General features: G+C 39.1%; 1 protein-coding gene across 2 annotated transcripts in view; it reads left to right on the forward strand.

Annotated features, from left to right (window-relative positions):
- Nucleotides 1-19,662, forward strand: part of KNDC1 (kinase non-catalytic C-lobe domain containing 1) — a 1,471,539-nt gene that overhangs the window by 502,175 nt on the left and 949,702 nt on the right. For both annotated transcript variants that reach the window (XM_044056877.1, XM_044056878.1), the window contains exons 5-6: nt 5,565-5,682; nt 6,030-7,045. In XM_044056877.1, coding sequence (XP_043912812.1) covers nt 5,565-5,682; nt 6,030-7,045 — 1,134 coding nt within the window. The remainder of the gene's footprint in view (nt 1-5,564; nt 5,683-6,029; nt 7,046-19,662) is intronic.

Below are 19,662 nucleotides of genomic sequence, written 5' to 3' on the forward strand. Positions count from 1 at the left end.
TTGACATAGTTATAGAATGCCTTGTTGTTGTCTTTGGAATCTTTGGCAATTTTATTTTCATAACTAGCTTTGGAGGATTTTATGAGGGGTCTCAGTTTCTTACTGAGGAGGGATCTCAGTTTCTTACTGAGGCTGGTAAGGAAGTTTTTTGCATCCTGGGATTTTCCTCTTCTGCAACAGTTTCTTCCTTTTGTTGTAAAGTTTGTTTATGGCAGGGGACCACCAGATTGGCTTCTTTTTTTTGGATGAGAGCATCTTGGTTCTATTTGGGATGGCACGATTTATGCATGAGTGGATGTGCTGGTACAGTGCCTTAGTGAAGGATTCAGCAGTTGAACTGTCAGCTCCCGTCTGCATGGGTGTCATGACGTTTGTCACTTGTGACTTGAGTAGCATGAAGTTGGCTTTGGAGAAGTTTTTTATGGAGGTTTCCTTACTGGAGGGTGGGGGTGGGATGCGGATGTTAAGGGTGTTTAGCTTATGGTCAGACGTGACTAACTAGGGGGTGACCATAGGTGTGGAGCATTGATTTCCCATGTTGGTAATGACCAGGTCTAGGATATTGGAGTCCCTGGTGGGACTATGGATTAGTTGATCCAGGGTGTTGGAATTTATTAATTCCAAGAACCGTTGGGCAAAGGTGTTGGTACATGAGTAGCTTTCCCAGTTAATGGCAGGGTAGTTAAAATCACCCAGTATTAAGGTGTTTGGTTCTATCTTAATATTTTCCAGTATGTTTAGAAAGGTGTAGTCAGAATCTTGGGGTATGGTGGGGGATCTGTAGCAAGCTACAATTCGGATTGCAGTCTTACCTAGTGTTAGTTGCACCTGGAGAATTTCAGACGCATTGTGTTGGGCAACTAGCCTGGTGGTGTGAATATTCCTGGTGAATATTGACACTCCTCCAACTTTAATGTTTCGGTCCTGCTTTGGTGGCCGAAAAGTGTTGTAAGAGTTGTAGCCTGGTATTGCAGGGGTGCTCTCTGGAGCCTTGTACCAGGTCTCATTTACTGCACAGATACCGATGTTCTCCATGTTTAGGAGTGCCTCAAGAGAGTGCATTTTGAGGTTTAGACTTCTAGCATTGAGTAGCATTACCTTCAGATTTTGCATGCTTGTACCTGTTATGGTGGTGGTTTTGTTCTTTGAACTTTGCCTAAAAAAGGCACTATAGGGGTGACAAGAGCCTTAGCCAGTAACCTGAATCCCAGAGGTGACAGGTGCAGACCATCTCTGGCAAAGCATCGTGGTCTGTCAATCATGTCATCCCAGGCAGACAGATACTGGATCCCCTTTGAATGACACCAGATGCTTAGCCAATTGTTGAAGTCAATCATTTTGTCCTTATATTGTGGTATCATTCTGGGCGAAGGCAGGATGCTACTCAGGGCTAGGGTCATACCTGCCTGGGCCACATGATGCGAGAGCTCTTCCATGTCTCTCTTATGTAGTCTAGGGAGGTACATCTGAAGTCATTCACTCCAACATGGACAATGACAGAGTCATATTTGTACTTGTTGTGGAGTGACTTGAGTGCATGTGTTATGTGGTGGATCCTGGCACCCGACAGGCAGCTGACTGTAATTTTCTCCTTGTTCAACCTGGTGAGAGGGACATCAGTGTGCTGGACTATAGAGTCAGCTATGACTAAAGTGTTAGGTACATTGTCTTGCCTTAGGGGCTGTTGCTGGGTGGCACACAGGTGTTTTGAACTATGTGACACTTTGGTTGTGATTGGTGTTTGTTTGCGTTTCAGCTTCAGAGGTCCTTGTTGCTTGGGTAGGTTACAGTTAAGGGCCTCTGCATATGTGGATTTAGTGTTGCTATAGGTGGGTGTTGGTGGTGTGGGTTTAGAAGGGCTATGTGTTGCTTGAGGTGTAGTGTGGGTGTTAACCTTCTCCTCTTGACTGTCTAGCACAATCTTGGGTGGAGAGAGCTTTGCTTCCATTTTGGCTATATAAGTGCATCTCTCACAGGTTGTAGTGTTGGGTGGTAGGAGGATAGGGTTGTCTGTGTACATGAGACAATTGCTGCATTGCCCCAGTATGCCCAGATTCACCAGGTGGACAGGAGAAATCACGGGAAGTGTATTCCAATCTTGTCAGTATAAAACGACTGGTCTCAACAAGGAGAACATTAGTTTGAAAAATGATACCAGGATACAGTGCTTTGATGGTCTTTAATTATAGTTTTCAGCCGAGACATTTACAAATGAAAAACAATTCTATTCTAATGTGATATGTAAGCATACAGTAATGAACCTGGTTATTCCAACTGTGTAACGAGGGAGTAAAATTCTGGAAAGACAATACAATTCAGTTGCATCATTCAGTAGCCCGATATGCTAGCTCTGTAGAATCAAATGGGGGTAGCTAAACAGGAATATAACAAGGACTCATAAATGGATGTCAGATCTCTGTGTCTCTAAGAAAATTGAGTGAAGTGAAAATAATTTGTTCTCTTAAGATGCTTTTTCCTTCAGATGGAATTCAGTTTTAATGTATGTTTTCCCTTTCTTTAATTTGATTCAGAAACATCTTGTGAAAGTAACACGAGACAGAAACACTGAACCTATTAGCACACAGACCGGATATCTAAACTTTGAATCTGTCAGTATATTCAGCCTTTGAAGTCCATGCTTCCATAAAGCTCATTTGCCAATGTTCATAAAGATTATAACACATTCATCTTCAAAATCTTTCCTTTAGAGTTTCACATTAAGACCTCCCAAAATACCTATTACTCAAGAATATGTTTATTTCCTTTCTTTCCTAAGAAGTATTTTCTCCAGAGGCTGTTCCATCCAACATGGGAACTTCAAAGAAACAGGTCCTCAAGTGCAAAATCTTTACTTGGATTTCATAATAAAAGTCATATTCACATCTAGCCCACCTTTCATGCCCAAATTGGTAACAGTATTTCTTAACTGGTATTTTCAATTGACACTTATGCTTGCTACAAAATCGGGGGGAGCACACTGATGACTTCTACTAGAAGAATCAAAGAAATGTGAAAGACTGATCCACTGTCTGTTTCAGTTAATATGGCATGGCATAGAAGGATAAAGCCTTGACTACTACCAGCTCACTCGGCTTGCAGAATGGTTTGGGTATCTGAGGTACTGGCAAGGACGTATGGGCATGCCCATCATGGGGTGAGGGTGTGCACCTTGTGTCCAATCCCTGACATTGGTTTAGTTGTCATGGAGGGGCGATAGTAAGTCAGCACATCACTACTGCATTTTTGCCCCGGATGTATGACGAGTACACTTGGGGAGAAAAGTTAGAGCAGAATTAGAAAAAACTCCACAAACAACATGTTACACTAGGAACCCTAATCTCCTCACAGGCCCTGGGTATGAGTTACGGTAAGGCTGGGGGAGGAAAGGCGTACCTGGTAAGCCAAGTGACTGAGGAGAAGGTGGGGGTCAGCATAAAGGGTAAAAACTGAATTTAAAGCCCTTTCATTAAATGAAGGGAAAGCCAGCCTATATGGTGATGAACCAATTTTATCAAAAATAGTTGGTGTATTTTCTTTGTTATAACAAATATAATAAAGCTTTACAAAGCAAAAGTAAGAACACCATCTACTAAAAGCAACATAAGAAATAAATTGCAGGAATGTTTCAGCACAAGAACATTTAGAAGTTGCTGCATAGTCTATATATCGTCTAAAGTTTATGTATTCAGTAAATACTACAAGTTGGATCACAGTCCAGAGGTCGGACAGGCTTTTGCCGTGCTACACTGAATTTTGTAACACTCCAATTCATGCGAGTGTGATAGTACTGCTTGGGAATCTACTCAGATGCTGATATTTACCATTACAGTAACCATCAGTAAAGAAATTCACTCTTCAAGGACTATTAAACAGTTATTTTTAGTTGTCATTCAGTTTTTCACATGTTTTCTTGGCTTACTATAAATATAGACTTTCCACTATTGTTAAGAAAATAGCTTGACAGACACAATTCTCTATAGGCACCAAGGGGTTCATTGAACTGAACAAGGCTTTGTAGCATAGCTAGCTTCATGGCTCAGAGGGATAAAGCCCTGACTATGACTTAACTGCATCATGATAAGTGGCTCGGGCATGTGTTGAAGCTGGCAGGGGAAGAAAAGGGAAAATTAGGCCTATATCCATTTACCTTTCTTGAGTGGGAGTTAGGGTTGGCATATGAACCTGGTTTACTGGTAGATTTGATTTGCTGGAGGCTAGAGTTGAGAAGAACAGCTGGAGTTGGGTTGGCAAGCAATATGCTGAGAATATTGCTGTCCATGGTCCCCGGGTGGGGCATGTGCCAGCAACCATAACTCATTACAAGTATCCTTATAAGAATTATGACAGCACATACTAGAGGTACAAGCAGATAACTTAGGAAACCTTAGCCCCTCTTTTTACAACAGTGATGACCCACAGGTGCAATACACAGTCCTCTTTCACCTGCATGTTAGTACAGGGGAGCCGGCAACCCATGGACTAGCATGATTAGGGACTTAGAGAGAAGATTCCATGGTGCCACAGTATACAACATAAATGCCAATTAACAAAGTAACCAAAAGAAAAAAAACAGCTTATTTATAAATGAATGCCAAAAGCTTTGTGGAGCTTGGATAAGGAATCAGCTAAAGCCTTCATAGGGAATACAGGAGTACTGAAAAATCACTTCTGCAGTAAAGACAAGTTGGTAGGTTATAACTTTTTATCCTTTAGTATTACAGTGGTCATTCTTTAATGGTCAAATGTTATGGTGAATATACTTGTGCACAACTATCCTTCCTGAAGCAAAGTAGGTGAGGAATACGATATTTTTGTAAAAGAAGCATTATGCCTACTGTTTCAGACTGGTGAAGTTAAGGACCCACCCCTATCCTGATTCTGTCACATGTCAAACAAGACTCCATATTTACTTATGGACAAAAGTGTTGCAAACACTGTTGAAATGTGTAGATTTAAAAGCCAACTTGGCTCAATGAAGGTTCACGGGAAGGAGAACACGAGCTTGATACATTTTAATGTACAGGTTTGAGTTGCATGGCGTTTACTTGTAGACTGCCTTAAGACCAAACCACTTAACCATTCATGTGTTTTGAGCTTTTCCTACAAGTCAGCAATTGTGACACATGATTCTTGCCTGAGTAACTTTACTAATTAAAGTGAGATTGATTTTTTTTTATCTTGTGATATAGGTTTGCAGAAGTTTCAGTTTAAGCTTCAGGTAGGAAGATGGTGTTAGAATATAAAAAACAGAATGGGTAAAATAGATGCCCTCCAATAGCTGACAACAACACTGCAGCCTATTCTTTTAGTTTATTTCATTTGACCACATATCAAATCTGGTTAGGCTAGCAACAGCTAAATTTACTGTATACAACCTGTTCTTTCCGTAATGAGGATTAACTCTATAACAGTATGAAGCATAATATGGGAAAGCGTTAAACTGTGCTGATTGCCTTACTGCTGGTGGCAGAACAGCTAGTGCTGAATGAACACCAAAAAAAGTTTAAAATGTGTGGAATTTTGTTTACTTTGTAATAGTAATGTATCTTTACTCATAATTTCAGAGCATCATCAGCCTGTGTGAAGCCAAACTAATGCACACTTCCTCGAGCAGAATTTGTCGTAACCTGTCTGCTATTGGAAGAAGAATGCTTTCAATTGAATCAATTGGGCCTCGGCAAGGTAGTGCACGTTGTCATGAAAGAATTGTATACAATACCTTGAGATATGTGTCAGCCTCACTGAGAAACTGTAGATATGTAACTTAGTATTTCTATTAGTAGATTTGTATTAGTATTTGTTAAATCTTTGTATTGTATATTCCGTAGTCAAACAAGAAGTCTGATATAGTTAAAAATACTAATATTCGTAACTTTTTTTGATTTTTGAGTTCTCTGCTTATGCTAACAAAGTTCATACTCCTGGAGAACTTAAAACAATAACATACTTTAGAGATTTATATCAATGAATGCTTTTAAAAAAAGCATGTATGATTAAGTCATAACTCAAAAGTAATTGTTTTTATACAGACTATTTTGGAGTTACGCAAAAAAAGCAAGATGACAACATCGCTGCGAAACAGAAAGAAGAAACTTGTGAGCGAAACCCTGCAGATGGTTCTTCCAGCACTGAAGAGCTGCCTACTGACTTCAGTGTAAGCAGTAGCACAGAAGAAATACCATTACATTGTAAACAGTGTGTGCAGAATTTGGATGAAAGGAAAACTAGTATTAATAAAGACAGACTCTTAGATAACAGCAGGAACAAAAAGAACAAAGCAGACCTGGAAGATTTGTTGCATAGCAAGGGCGGCAGTCTAGACGGAGATGTCAGAACTGATAATGTTCCCTTAACATCGGAGTCTCTATTCCAAGAAGTGACTGCCACTTCACAAGGAGACCTGCCAGCATTGACAACAGGAGCGACCGATAAATCCAGTTCTGCCATATCAAAAGCAAACCGAATTAGTTCTGCCAGTGAACTCTCTGTACCTGAAGCTGAGACTTTTGCGTCTGAATGCAGACAGGAAGCTGCATCTTTTCAGGAATTCTTTTTTAATTCTAATGCAGTGCAGCCTGAAAATGTTCAGCAGACTGCAATGCACAGCATTCAGAAAGTCAGTGTTTTGTTAGAGTCATCAGGTGGCAGAAAAGATGCATCCTCCTTAGAAAGAGGAGCATCTCTTAACAGTGCCCTGGTTAAAAATGAAAAATGGAAGTCAATGCACTCTCCTGATGTAGAGCCCATCTTTCATTCTTGTCCTAATGTTGAAGCTCAAAACATAACATCTGCTGGAAATACACAGATAGTTGCAGAACTAGGCAGTGTTACTGCAGCTGGCCAGGCCTATAATGAATTAGAGAAATGTACACCAAATTTCTTTGGAGTAAGTCAGCACAAGGCTGTGGCTTTACATACTAGTGGTAATGCTGAAACATGTGGCTCTCAATGCTTATCTCCAGGTCAGAGTGCTGCTTTTTCAAATGGGACACATTCAGTTAGTAACAGTGAAGATCGGAAACCAGAAGAGACTTCACCAAACTTGGTAAGGTGACTCATTATTGTTTATATGCTGTACTGAAATAATTACTGGATATGTTCTGATTGCTTACTGGCTTCTGTTATGAGTTATGATTGTTTGATGAGATACAGGACAGAAGTATATGCAGAGACAGATCCAGCACCAGGGATTTAGGCAGGTTCTAGGTTCCGATAGCTGCCACAAGATTAAGCATACTGTGTGTGTGTGTGTGTGTGTGTGTGTGTGTGTGTGTGTGTGTGTGTGTGTGTGTGTGTAAAATGACCAATTTAGGTATGGAAAGTTACTTAATTAGCTTACTCAGACCAAACCCTATACCTTAGGAACAGGTGACAAAAGCCTTAATTCTCTACACCAACTACCAGATTTCTTGGTCAACACAGATAATGGAAATATTGTGAAATGGGTAATTTTGCTGGTTATTGGTTCATGGCTTAAAAGAAAAAATAATCTTCAAAGCTTATAATGGTAGTTGCGTTTTCCAAGGAATGTGAGTTTCAGTGCATCTTCAAGGAATGTGAGCTTCAAGGGAAGAGAAGTTTACTGTTGCCCTTTTCAGTGTGCACCTGTTTGCGTCGTAAATGTCTGTCAGTGTTTGTGCTATAGAACTTGTAACATACTTGCCTTTGGTGTAGACTGCTGTCATTTTTGCTCGCGCTTTGTAGATCAATTCTGCTACTGCACTGCACTTTAAAAGTTGTGAAGGAGGTAGTTGCACTCCTGAGTGTATTGTCCATTGGCGAGATGTTAAACTGAGGACTATCTGTCTGCATTAACGGTAGGTGCTGTGAGATTTTTCGGCATCCATCTGTGCTATCAAAAAGGGTAAGGGAAAGTTCCTCAATACCCTGGCCAAATTTTCTCTAGTAATAATATAAATACCATCAAGGGTCTCCTCTGAAAAGATACTACTATCCTAGTGGGACTAATCTGGTCAACAAAGGATATTTCAATTAAAAGTTTTGAATTAAATCCATAGCTCTGCTTTCATTTCAAAAGTAAAGAAAAAAATAGAATGCATACTTGTCAGTTTTGAGCAGTGTTTATGGTAAATGGGGGAGACCGACAAGTAATGGGATACCAGAATGGCTCGGTGGTCCATTCCCCTGCCTTAGGGCACCAATTGGGCATGAGCCGGCTCTGAGTACGTGATACATTTTTGATGCATAATTAGTCAGTTGTATCTGAAGTCTCTCTCGATGATTATTGTAAGTGTGAAAAAGTTTGCAATTTGCTAGCAGGAGTAATGACAGCTGAGGATTGGAAATGCGCAGCTGGAATTACTGCATAAGGATAGTTGGGTTAGGCTGTGTACCCTTATCAGATCAGTGAAAACAATACATTTATTGAGGTAAATGAAAAGAACATCTTTAGGAGAATAAAAAGAAGTTGGGATTATTATGCTTTTGTATAGCAGCCTCCTGAGCTTGACTTACAGATTCAGTTTGTATATCCAACCTGAAAGATAGAAATGCAGTATAAAAATGAGTTCCATTGTTTTTTGAGGTGCTTGGTAACCCCTGTGCATTTATGTTTTTGTAAAAGATACTCTCTATAGGAACAATGTGTTGGGGAACAAACCAGAAATATAGGTGGTTGTGAACTCATCACAGACCGTATTAACTAGAGGTCTGGGATGTCAAAACGAAATAGGCTGAACATTACTCTAAGTCACACTGCTAGTTTCATTTGAGCAAAACTTAACATTTTCCATTCAGTCTACTTAAAATGTATTCACATTTATATCGTAACAGGTTTTTGAGTCATGAAGCTGAGAGCCAGTATGTATTAACACTCTCATACGCATGAGCTGGGACATGTTTAACAACTAAGTAAAGAATCAATATCAGATTACTGTAAAGCCAACCATCTTTAATAAAATACGGAGTAACTACTTTAATCAGTACATTAATGCAGAGTTATTGTGCCAGACAAACTTACAAATAATGCTCTCAGTTAGTGTTAGGAATTTATAACGTAAAAATGCCATAACAAGCAGAAACCTACTATAATTAGTATAGTAATATCAAGTCTATGGAGTGACTGTCAGAAAAAGATAAGACTAGGTAAATGAGACCGACTACAATAACATGCCTGTGATCTAAATAAGATTCAGCATGTTCTTGGTTGCTGATCTAAAATATAACTTTCAATTTTTTCACTTTTAAAACATTTTTAAAATTTAAATGTTTCAGACTTGAGACCTGAAACATTCAATTCTGTCTGACATCAGTATTCTAACCAAGTCCCTCACTTCATGAACGTCAGGTTTAGTAAAATGTGGTATGCAATAAGGTATGTTTAAATTAATGCCCATCAGTACATGTCAAAATAAAGCCGTGTTCTTACTCTTCAACAGAATACGTGTGTTTATTATCACGGAACCTTAGAGTCCTACATTGTAAAAAGTGAAACATGCATCGACACCCATGGAGTTCATTCTGAGAACTGCAATTACATTACCTTGGTGCAGCATAACATTTTTTTAGTATCTGCACAGTAAAAGGAAGTAGAATTAGATATGGTATGACATTACTTAGTTATTAGAAGAAAACATTCCCTGTATCGTTGTGCTGTTGAAAGTACGTGAGTCACATCGAAACACCCTGTTATGTTCCCTGGTCCCATAATGTTGAGTGATAAAGTCCTGATGACATTTAAGGCAATCCATGTGGCGTGGGTACTTGGAAGGTCTTGGCTGGGAGGATGGGACTGAGTGGCCATTGCCACTTCATCCATGGGGGGTGGGCAGCTCAACTTGCTGCACTGGTACTACCTACTGTCGACAGCACGGATCCTTCCACACCCACAGTGAGATACTTAGCTAGGAGGTTGAGCGTTTGTGGCAATAGGCAGGCACCTCCTAAAAGAAGCTATCGTGGTGCCACACAAGGTGGTGGGAATAGAGCAGTCGGCAAAATTAATAGAATGGTCCACTCCCAAATGCCTGACTCTTGACTCCATCAGGGAAGAAATGTGCTGGAAGGCTGTCATTCCAAAGGAGGAGGAGCAAATGAGTCATTTGGGCTCAGAACAAAAGACACTAAGCTGATCTTGCAGCCAAACAGCTAAATAAATAGATATAAAAAAGTGAAATTTCTACATCTGTTACTATGGATGGAGTTTCAAGTATAGATACAAACACACACGCGCACGCACGCACACACACACACACACACACACACACACACACACACACACACACACACACACACACACACACAGTGAGGTTCACTACAAATGTGAATATATTATCAGCATTCATTTATGAAGCCCCAGTATCTCTCATTTTCATCTGTGTATGCAGAGACTGTATTTCTTCCCCATTGGTAACCAGGGCAGCTCCCCCCTTTGCCCCACTCCAGTTTATGGCCTTGTTCCCTCATCCTTTTGCCATGATAAATGTATGAGAAGCTGCCGACCGTGGCACACTGAAGCCAAAAGTTACTTGTGATCTTATGTTTTTGGATAAAATACAGCATAATGCTTTACCTGCGTGATTCCTCTCACCATGATGTTTGCTGCTTATTGATGCGCTAATTATTAATTGTCTATAAATTCTTCTGTCAGCCAACTACGGAGTCCTCTGTCTTAAGATCACCATGTGCTCTCCTGTCTAGTGGGTAACTCACCTGCAATCACAGACAGTTTAGCCAGGTCTGCTTCAACTGCCACTTTAAATATTTTCAACATTCTGCCTTTTCCCGTTTTATTTCTATTGCTGTCGATCTCCTCACTTGCTCATCCTTATTTCATACAATAGAAGTAACACAAATGAAGACAAAAGGCGAACGGATCTACTCCCAAGTATTTATTTAGCACTTTTGTTTATAAAATACAAACTTCCTCAGAATAAAAACTTAAAAAGTTGAACCATCATGGCCAGCTCATTTATATATGCACCAAAACTCATGTGATAAAACTTGCCTCAGTTTGAAACCACCATCTAAAGACACATTCCATCTGCAGTTTATAACACATGAATTTTCATATACATTCATTGCATACTTCCACACTGCTACACTACACAAACATATTTACATATAATATTGCTAAAATAACTAAAATGCCTCTATTAAATACATTCTTATATATATATATATATATATATATATATATATATATATATATATATATATATAAATAAATGCATATGTAAATCTAGCTATCATGCTGTCTGTAACGTGTAATATACAAAAAATGCTGACAGTGTATGCCATATGAACATAATTATACCTAGATAGCAAATGTAATACATCTTTAAATGCTGGTTTCAAACTGAGGCAAGTTGCCTTCATTTGTGTTACTTCTACAGTTTGTGTGTCGTGGAAGTTTTGAAGCTTATCTCATACAACAAAGCCTCTTATTCTGTACCACTTACCATGTTGCTCAAATTAACAACCCATATTCCACTTAAAAACACCTTTAAATTCTCATAGTCACCCTTCCTCATTTCAAACCTTATCTTTGCTAGCCTCTTGGATTGCCACTTAGACTATATTGTAGCTTCACTACAGTTCATGATTACATGGACGCTTCAGGGACAATTCGGTATTTGAAGGGCTAGACGTACTTGCTACAAGTACATTTATGTTACCTGCCAACTCTTAACTCTAGTGTTTTTTCCTTCTTTGCTGAATGTGATCTGATTATAAGTGGTACACACAACAGTATGCACGGTATATCTTTAATGACATGTAGCACTCTTAACAACAGTGCACATTCTGTATCTCCCCCCTTGACTTCCACAACAGTGCTCTCCCTCCTAAGGTAGCTGCCAGTTACTATCCTTGCCTTTCAGGTTTCACCTCCCATATTCTTTCTCTTTTAAAACACAAAGCACATACACCTACCTGCTCCATGCTGCTTGGTAACCTCCCTCCTACTCAGACCAGCTAGTCTTTCTGACAAACGCCATTTTTCTCACTGATGCTGTTCTGAAACAGCAATACTCTAACCCTGTCTTGATGGAGATACCTCCTCTGTCTCACTGCACAGCCACTTCTCTCTCGCTAAGTTCTCAGATCTAGTTTGTTTTTGCCAACCACCCGCCATATCCACATTCAGTGTGTAGTCCTTATGTTCTCCCTCCCACCTCATTATGTTATTAGTCTGCTTCCTTATCCAACCCACCCCCCCACCTTACTAGCAGCCTTACAAATGTCACTGTTTTCATGAGCAGAGCCATTAAAGGGATATAGCTGATTCAATCAAAACTTCTGCTTTATCATAGGTTGGTGGTTATTGCACATGCCATGCAATGCCTCTTCTTATTGGCTGACATCTTTAGAACTGAAAGCTTTTGAGCATCTGCCTGTTATAGCTTCTCTTTTTTTAATGAATAGCATAAATTGGCATACTCCCTCCCACTGTAGAGTTTCTTCCAGTTTTCCAGGAATAAAATGCAATGCTTCACAGTGATCCGTATTTTGTATTGTGCAAGTCTTGTCTGTACCTGGTGATCAAGAGATTTTATGGTCCTATGAATCCAGTCTATTTGAAAATGCAGTGGCTCTTAAGAGGCCCAAAGAGGTAGCACTATTTTGTCTCAAAAGAACTGTATTCATAGTATTTAGGATGGCACAGTGGTGCAGCGTTTGCGTTGTTGCCTCACAGCAAGAGGTTCTCTGGTTCTATTCTCGGTTGCAGTGCTTTCTGTGTGAAGTCTGCATATCCACCTGCATTCATGTGGGTTTCCTCTGAGTGCTCTGGTTTCCTCCCATGTTAATGAGACCCGGGCCTCTGCTGAAAATTGGCTTTGTTCCAAGTTGTACTTTCCTGGTTACAAATGTTAAAAAAATTAAATGCATTTTTATTGCTGAATAAAGCAGCTAGTGTACATAGTCTCTTTTTGAGGTCTGTTTTATGTTTTTTCTGGCTGACTTCTAAGAGATGCGTTTCTTCATTCAGTGAATTGTAGCAATCCAGTCTAGTGGGTCAACCTTAAGTTTGTTTACTCCACCCTGGATGTTTTATATATAATATATATAGCATCCAGGTTTTTTCTTTTTGCCTATTTAGAGCACAACACCCTGTTTAAGTAATTTCTGACAGCTGTTATTACAGTAAGGATTTTTCTTAGTTCTCCCTCACGGGATTCCAACTTTTTAATTTCCCTGTCTTTCACCATGCTATAGACCGCTTGTCCTACTTTTGAGATCATGATACTAAGTCACACTTGTCTGTTTTTTGTAGCTTAGTGACAAAGCGATTCACTTCCTGTGCCCATCTTTTTACTTCCTGGCCAATTGTTCTGCCCCTTTTGAACTCTCTCAACATGTTTCGACCTTGTGTTGCTGCTCCATTTTGGACTCTGTTCTTCTCATCACTTGCATGCTCTTCCCGTCGTCTTAGAGAGCCGTATTGTAGTAAGAACATAGACCCGATGGGATTTTTATTTATCTTTTAAAACTTCTTTAGTCAACTGGTCCAGTAAACATTTCACTTATGAGCTGAGCCAATCGGCTTGCAGAGAGGTGCAACTAGTTGATATTTGCGATCTAATGCTGCACAAGTTCTACAACATGTATAATGCAAACGAGAGTTTTACAAGGTATTTTAGAGTAATGCTATCCTGTTATATCGGCATAAATGCATAATTAAAATGTTTTATTTAAGTATACATTCTTATGGTTCTCCATTCATGCAACAGTGCAGTCCCCCCCCCCCCTTCCCAACCTGGATTACGTCCTTAACCTCATAATCCACCCAGTACAACCTGGATCTGCAAATGTGACAACCCTGGTTAACCCTTTTACTCCTGCTGCTCACTTCCAACACCCTCTCAGCTCACTTCACTCCCTCTCTCAGAACTTTACTCCCCCCCCCCCCCTGATATACCGACTCTCTCTCTCTTTTCTACTCCCATTAACCCCTCACACCCCCTTTCATATTAACCTCTGTAATATCCTTAGCTTTGAAGTCCTGCAAATCTGCTTGTTATAATAAATATCTAATTATTCACAATTTTAAAACACGTACATAAAATGTTTGTCAGAAATTATGTACTTTTATAAACATATCTACCTGTTGCAATATTAATGATTATCAAGCAACTGTTTATTGTAACTATGTATTTAAAATTACTTGTGTAAACAAAACTGACAGATGAAAAGTTGCAAGCTGCATTAGGAGCTTTTCTCCCCGGGCCTCCTTTGAAAAAGGACCAATGTCCAGTCGGAATTTCCCGGTAAACAAATGTAAAATTAAATTAAATAAGATTTCAAGGTATATCTATCAACACTGATGTTTAGTTCAAAGGCAAGCAGACAATATTTTTAAGAGAGGTTTAAATGTGGATGAGTTAAGCTGGAAAGCTGCATTAGCACTGTCCTGTGAGAAGCCCAGCCTTTGTAACGTACTAGAGTTCATTAACATTGAAAAGTGAGGAGATCTCTTAAAAACCATAAGGTGAAAAACAAAAGAAATAGGGTTATGGAGCTTAATGGATCTGGCAAGGGACAGGTCACAGGTACTCCTGATTTTGTTTCTATGAGTGGTGTCCCTCCCTTGGAGAGCTGCATTTGGTACTTACCCATTCTCTCCCCATTCAAAGTTCTGTTATGTTCCCGACTCACTAGTAATGTTTTTTAATGGAAATTAAGGAAGACAATTAGCATTGACTCTTACTGTCTCCAGTGACGAGCAAATATATGAAATTAAGAATGTTGCACCTTAAATTGATGAAAAAAAATCTCCATTAAAACATGCCACAGATATCAAGATCAGGTTTGGACTGTCCAGTGATTTTTGCCTCTAGAGATCTGTAGTATGTATTTCCTTTTCTGGCTTTTTCAGCAGTAGGAATATGTTGGTTTAACAAATGCTGGAATGGGAATTGATGTTTTCTCTTAGGGACCAGACACCCACATCCCTCAGACTGAACTTCCCTTGCTATTGAATATTTGTATTCACAGGGTATGAGTGTACAATGTAGGAGTATGTTGACTTGTACAAAAGGCTGCATCCACTTTTAAATAATGACTTAAACCTTTTACTTTTCATAAAACAACAGAGAAAAAGATAATGTGGGATTTCTATCCCAGTCAGCAGAAACCGAGACTGAGATAGAAGACCTTGCGTTAATATATTTTGACCAGATGATCTAACCTGTAGATAAGGCAGACTTTAATAGTACATGTTCTTTATAAACAGAGAGTGTCTCTAAGCCATTCAATAGATTATGCATGGATGGGGAGAGATGTACCCCATGGGTCAGTCCTTGGTCCTATATATCTATGTATTTATTAATTGTTTGTTACTTAACTGGGTAAGTGGACTGGTTCAGGGCACTTTTTTGCCACATTATTAGCCTTGTTTTTCCTTTCTTACCTTTGTTGCATAACTGCTGGTCAGTAGATATGTAGATTACTTTAAAGGTGGGGCCAGTGTCCCCTTACTTTTCTGTTCTTGGTCATGTTAATAACTAAATTGATTGCATGTATTCATGAATAAAGAACAATGGTCTGTATGTGTGAAAGGTTTTAACAATGGCTAAATGCAGAGCTTTCTCACAGCTAAAGATCATTAATGACATTTTAATTGTGACAATAGAAATAACAAACCTTTGTAGCACCTAGATTGCCAGTAACTTTGGCTATAGGAAAATATCACTTTAGTAAGATGCAAGTGTCTTCAGATGCTGTTACTACTCACTAAAACCTTTTCATCAAGGGGGTCCCATTTTGCTCAGAGATTTTTTTAAAATAGTCATGCAGTCTTTATTAGAAACAGTTTAATATTTTGTTGCTGTAGGAAGAGAGCGATACAGTTGCTTGGACATGTCCAAAGGAAATTCACTTAACATATTCAGTTTTGATATGCTATACTGTGCACCTCCCTCCTTCAGTTCTTGAAACTGTTTATGGTACCACTAAAAATGACTAGGTTCTGTCTCACCTACAGGGCTTTTAACTGTGATATCTTGAGTGACAATAGAGTTGGAATTGTACTTAATTTGTCAAACACGTAAGCATATTAATTTATAGTTCTTCACCCATTATGTAGAACAAACAGGCATGAAGATGCCGTTTGCATTCTGTTCCATTTTTTCTATGCATAACACTTTAAATATCACATCAAATGTACAGGGAATCATATACGACACCAAACATACAGGCACAGAAATTCCTGGATTTTGTAAACCCACAACTCCCCTGACCAAATGTACAGGTGCAGAGATTCCTGGATCCAACAGTTGGAACATCCACAGAGGTTTCTCATTGAATGAATAACATGTCCTATACAGACCACTTGAAGGCCCTCTTCCTGTATTCTGTCTCCTAAAGGCTGTTAATGGGAGATCTAGCTAACATACACTGCAGATGATCCAGCCCTGATGGACCTTCTTCATATCTGCAGAACAAACAGCACCAGAATTATGTATTATAAAAACTTAAACCTAGTCTGTGATGTACATAGAATCTGCTGCAGAGACCAGTATGTATCCCAGAGACAACCCTTCCCTGGAACAGGCTCCTCATCCATATGGAGCAGAGTTCATCCCTAACTCAGTTCAAGTGTAGCTTGGACAATTGGATAGGAAACGGGAAATGTATCCCTGGTTTAGCACCTATGTCTCTAATGAACCATTTACAGGCTGCCTCTGTCCATCTCCCAGGCCTCTGCTTCTAAATGTTTAGTCTCCTAAGCCCCTGCTTACACTTATAAAGGGTGCAAGCACTTGTCAGAGATTTGGGGTGCATGGCTAGGCTTAGAAAGGCCCTTCTGGTCATTAACCTAGTACACTCCTATGAACCTGTTCTGTTCCTTTAAAAGTGAGCCTGTCTCATGTGCTGATTTGGGCATATACAACTCTAAGGTAGTGGAATGTATGTATTATGATGGCCTCCAGACTTGAACACAGGTCTTCTCATCCCTATGAACCCTATTAATCTGTGAACTTAAACTTAATGAAAGAGCATTTTAAATGGTCTGCTAAAACAGTCATACTGTGAATAAAACATCTGAAACTGGAGCAACATAACCTTGTAATTGTCAGCTTTTACAGGATACAGTCAAGGCTTTTTTATTGAATCAATAGTCTGATGCCAGGCCACCTGTTCCTAAGTGCTGGTCATGTTTTGCAGAGTAACTGCGGGGCAAGTTACTTGGTTTCTACAGTATTTTTCCTTAATGCCTGCAATTGATCGCATCATCTGCTATAGATGCAATTGCGCATTAGTTTCTGTTTAATGTGTAAGAGCACGGCTGATGATTGCCCTTCATTCAGACAGTCAGAGTGGTTTTCCCTTAAAGCACGGATTCCCCTGGATATGTTAGCAAGATCCCAAGGACTGGACATCCCATGTTTAGTTAGAGGGCTTGTCATCCACTTCCATGAGGGATCATGGCCTTTATGGCTCTTACACTCTTTTTTTTTTTTCCATGTGCTACTGTTCACCTTTTTGCTTCTCAGTGAGGATTCTAAGTGAAGTATGCCTGTTCTGACCAAACCCAATCCTTGACCCGGAGGTTTTTTTTTTGCACCTCTATGTATCTTGGGTATGCTGGAAAATGCTTCTATTTTGTGTCTGAGATTCGAAGAAAAGTAAACATATTCATATCAATCAGCACATATCAATCATACCTGTCATTCTATAAAGAAAGACATTTGGAGGCCAAAGCATTTCTGAAGAAAACTGGATGTATCTTTCTCTTTCCTAATAGTTTCTTTGGACAGGCTGCGTATGATAAAATACAGTTGTCTTGAGGATGCTTTGAATACAGCGTCAGTGTTTTTATATGCAAGGACTACGCAACTGTAGCTAAATTACTTGTGTTCTTGTTCACTTGATAACATAGAAAAAAATCTTTCAAGATATTCTTGGCCCATAATCACAATTTTCCTCTTTTGTCTACGTTCATTAATCTAACTGTGAGATTTCTACAAGTTCTGTTAATTTTCCTTTCTACCTTTTATTTGTATTAAAATGGTCGACTAACATCATACTGAATAATTGCCTGGCTGGTATCAGTTTTATATATACTGTCTCACGCAGATAAGATTTTGAGAGGTGGGTTAAAACTGCTCTTCTTTATACCAGCTTTTAATGTGAGAGTAAATTATTCTGTCATGCAGCAAATACTACAAATTAAGTTTATTAATATGAAGTTTTAAGTCTGTGGAATATGGACTACATTTGCCTTTTTTGCTAATACAAAAGACATACCTTTACCGAATAACTCTAAATGGTTATTCATAATGGCCACAGAGCTTAGACTGTAAACTTTATATATTCTGCAGTAAAAAAAAATGTTTATCATTCCAAAACATTTGCAGTCCCTCCGCATTCACTGACCACTGACCTCTCTCTACTCCAGCCCCCATACTTTGTGGACAGGTCTGTTCCTGATAATAGTCATGCTGGCAATTCAGGCCACGTCATGAGCTTTGCTGTGCTTGAGTAATCTGTTGTGGAGATATATGGGTTGCCTGTTTCTAAAATAGTGCAATTGTCTTTTTATTTGGTCATTGTAGTTTGACTTCTCAAGTGGATGTGCATTAATTGATGCATTTGATTTAGGTGTTATGGATTGCTTTAACAATTTCATAGAGAAGAGAGAGCATCTCTTATTTTATTTAACTGCCTTGCATTTTGGTCTTCCTATTGTAACCATGGTGTTTATGAAATATCTGGTTCCATTTGAACACCTTAGAATGAAGTTCAGATTTGCCATTGTTTTTATGACTGTTCTGGAAGCCTTGAAGTGTGTACTGCAGCAAATCTTTCCATGTTTTCAACAACTAGTTATAGTCAACTTAATGCTGTCAGATTTTTTTTCTATAAACAGAAAAACAGGTTCACATGTGCAGTTTGGAGGCACTAATCTGTTACCTGTCCACCTGTTAGGACAGGATTCAGATTCTGATGGCATTTTTCATTCCATCTATGAAAGAAAGATATTTAAAGGCCAGAGCATTTCTGAAGAAAATGGTGTGCATCTTCCTGTTTCCTAATGGTTCCTTTGCACATGCTACATTTAAGAGGAATACAGTGGCCATCACTGTGCTTTGAATAAGAGTGACCAATGATAAGACTTCAGTCTTTCTCTTTTGCTGTCTTTGCTAAAGGAATTATGGTGTCACAATCAACAGCTGATGCAGAATATTTCCTTTCTTCCTTCTCCCAAGCAGCAATTAACTCCAGATACTAGACATTATGCCTGGGGGCCCATGTTCTACAGAGCCCAGTACAGAGAGGGTGGTCTCATCTCAGAAGAAAACCAAACATAAATGTAAAGAAGATATCAGGATTCCTTTTATCACTGAGGTGCTTACAGACAGTCCCCAAACTATTTGCATTGTTATGATGAGAGACAATACTATTGTGATAGAAATACATAAATAACAAGCATCTGCTCACTCGTTCTAGCTGTAAATGTTGGCAGTGATAATTTAGGTAGAGGCTCTATAAACAAACCTGGTTCTATAAGCAACGTACATCCCAGTCTTTAACACAAACCCGGGAGTAAAGAGAAAAGTTATTAAAAAAAAATCACATTTCCTGTTTAATAGGAGACGTGACCTTGGGTCATCAAGACATAAACATTTTTAATGAAAAACAGATTAGATAATTCACTGATATCATCAAAAATGCGTGATCATTCAAGTCTTGAGTTGT

This window comes from Protopterus annectens, chromosome 14.part0, assembly GCF_019279795.1.
Source record: "Protopterus annectens isolate FY-2018-M chromosome 14.part0, PAN1.0, whole genome shotgun sequence".
NCBI classification, from domain to species: Eukaryota; Metazoa; Chordata; order Ceratodontiformes; family Protopteridae; genus Protopterus; species Protopterus annectens.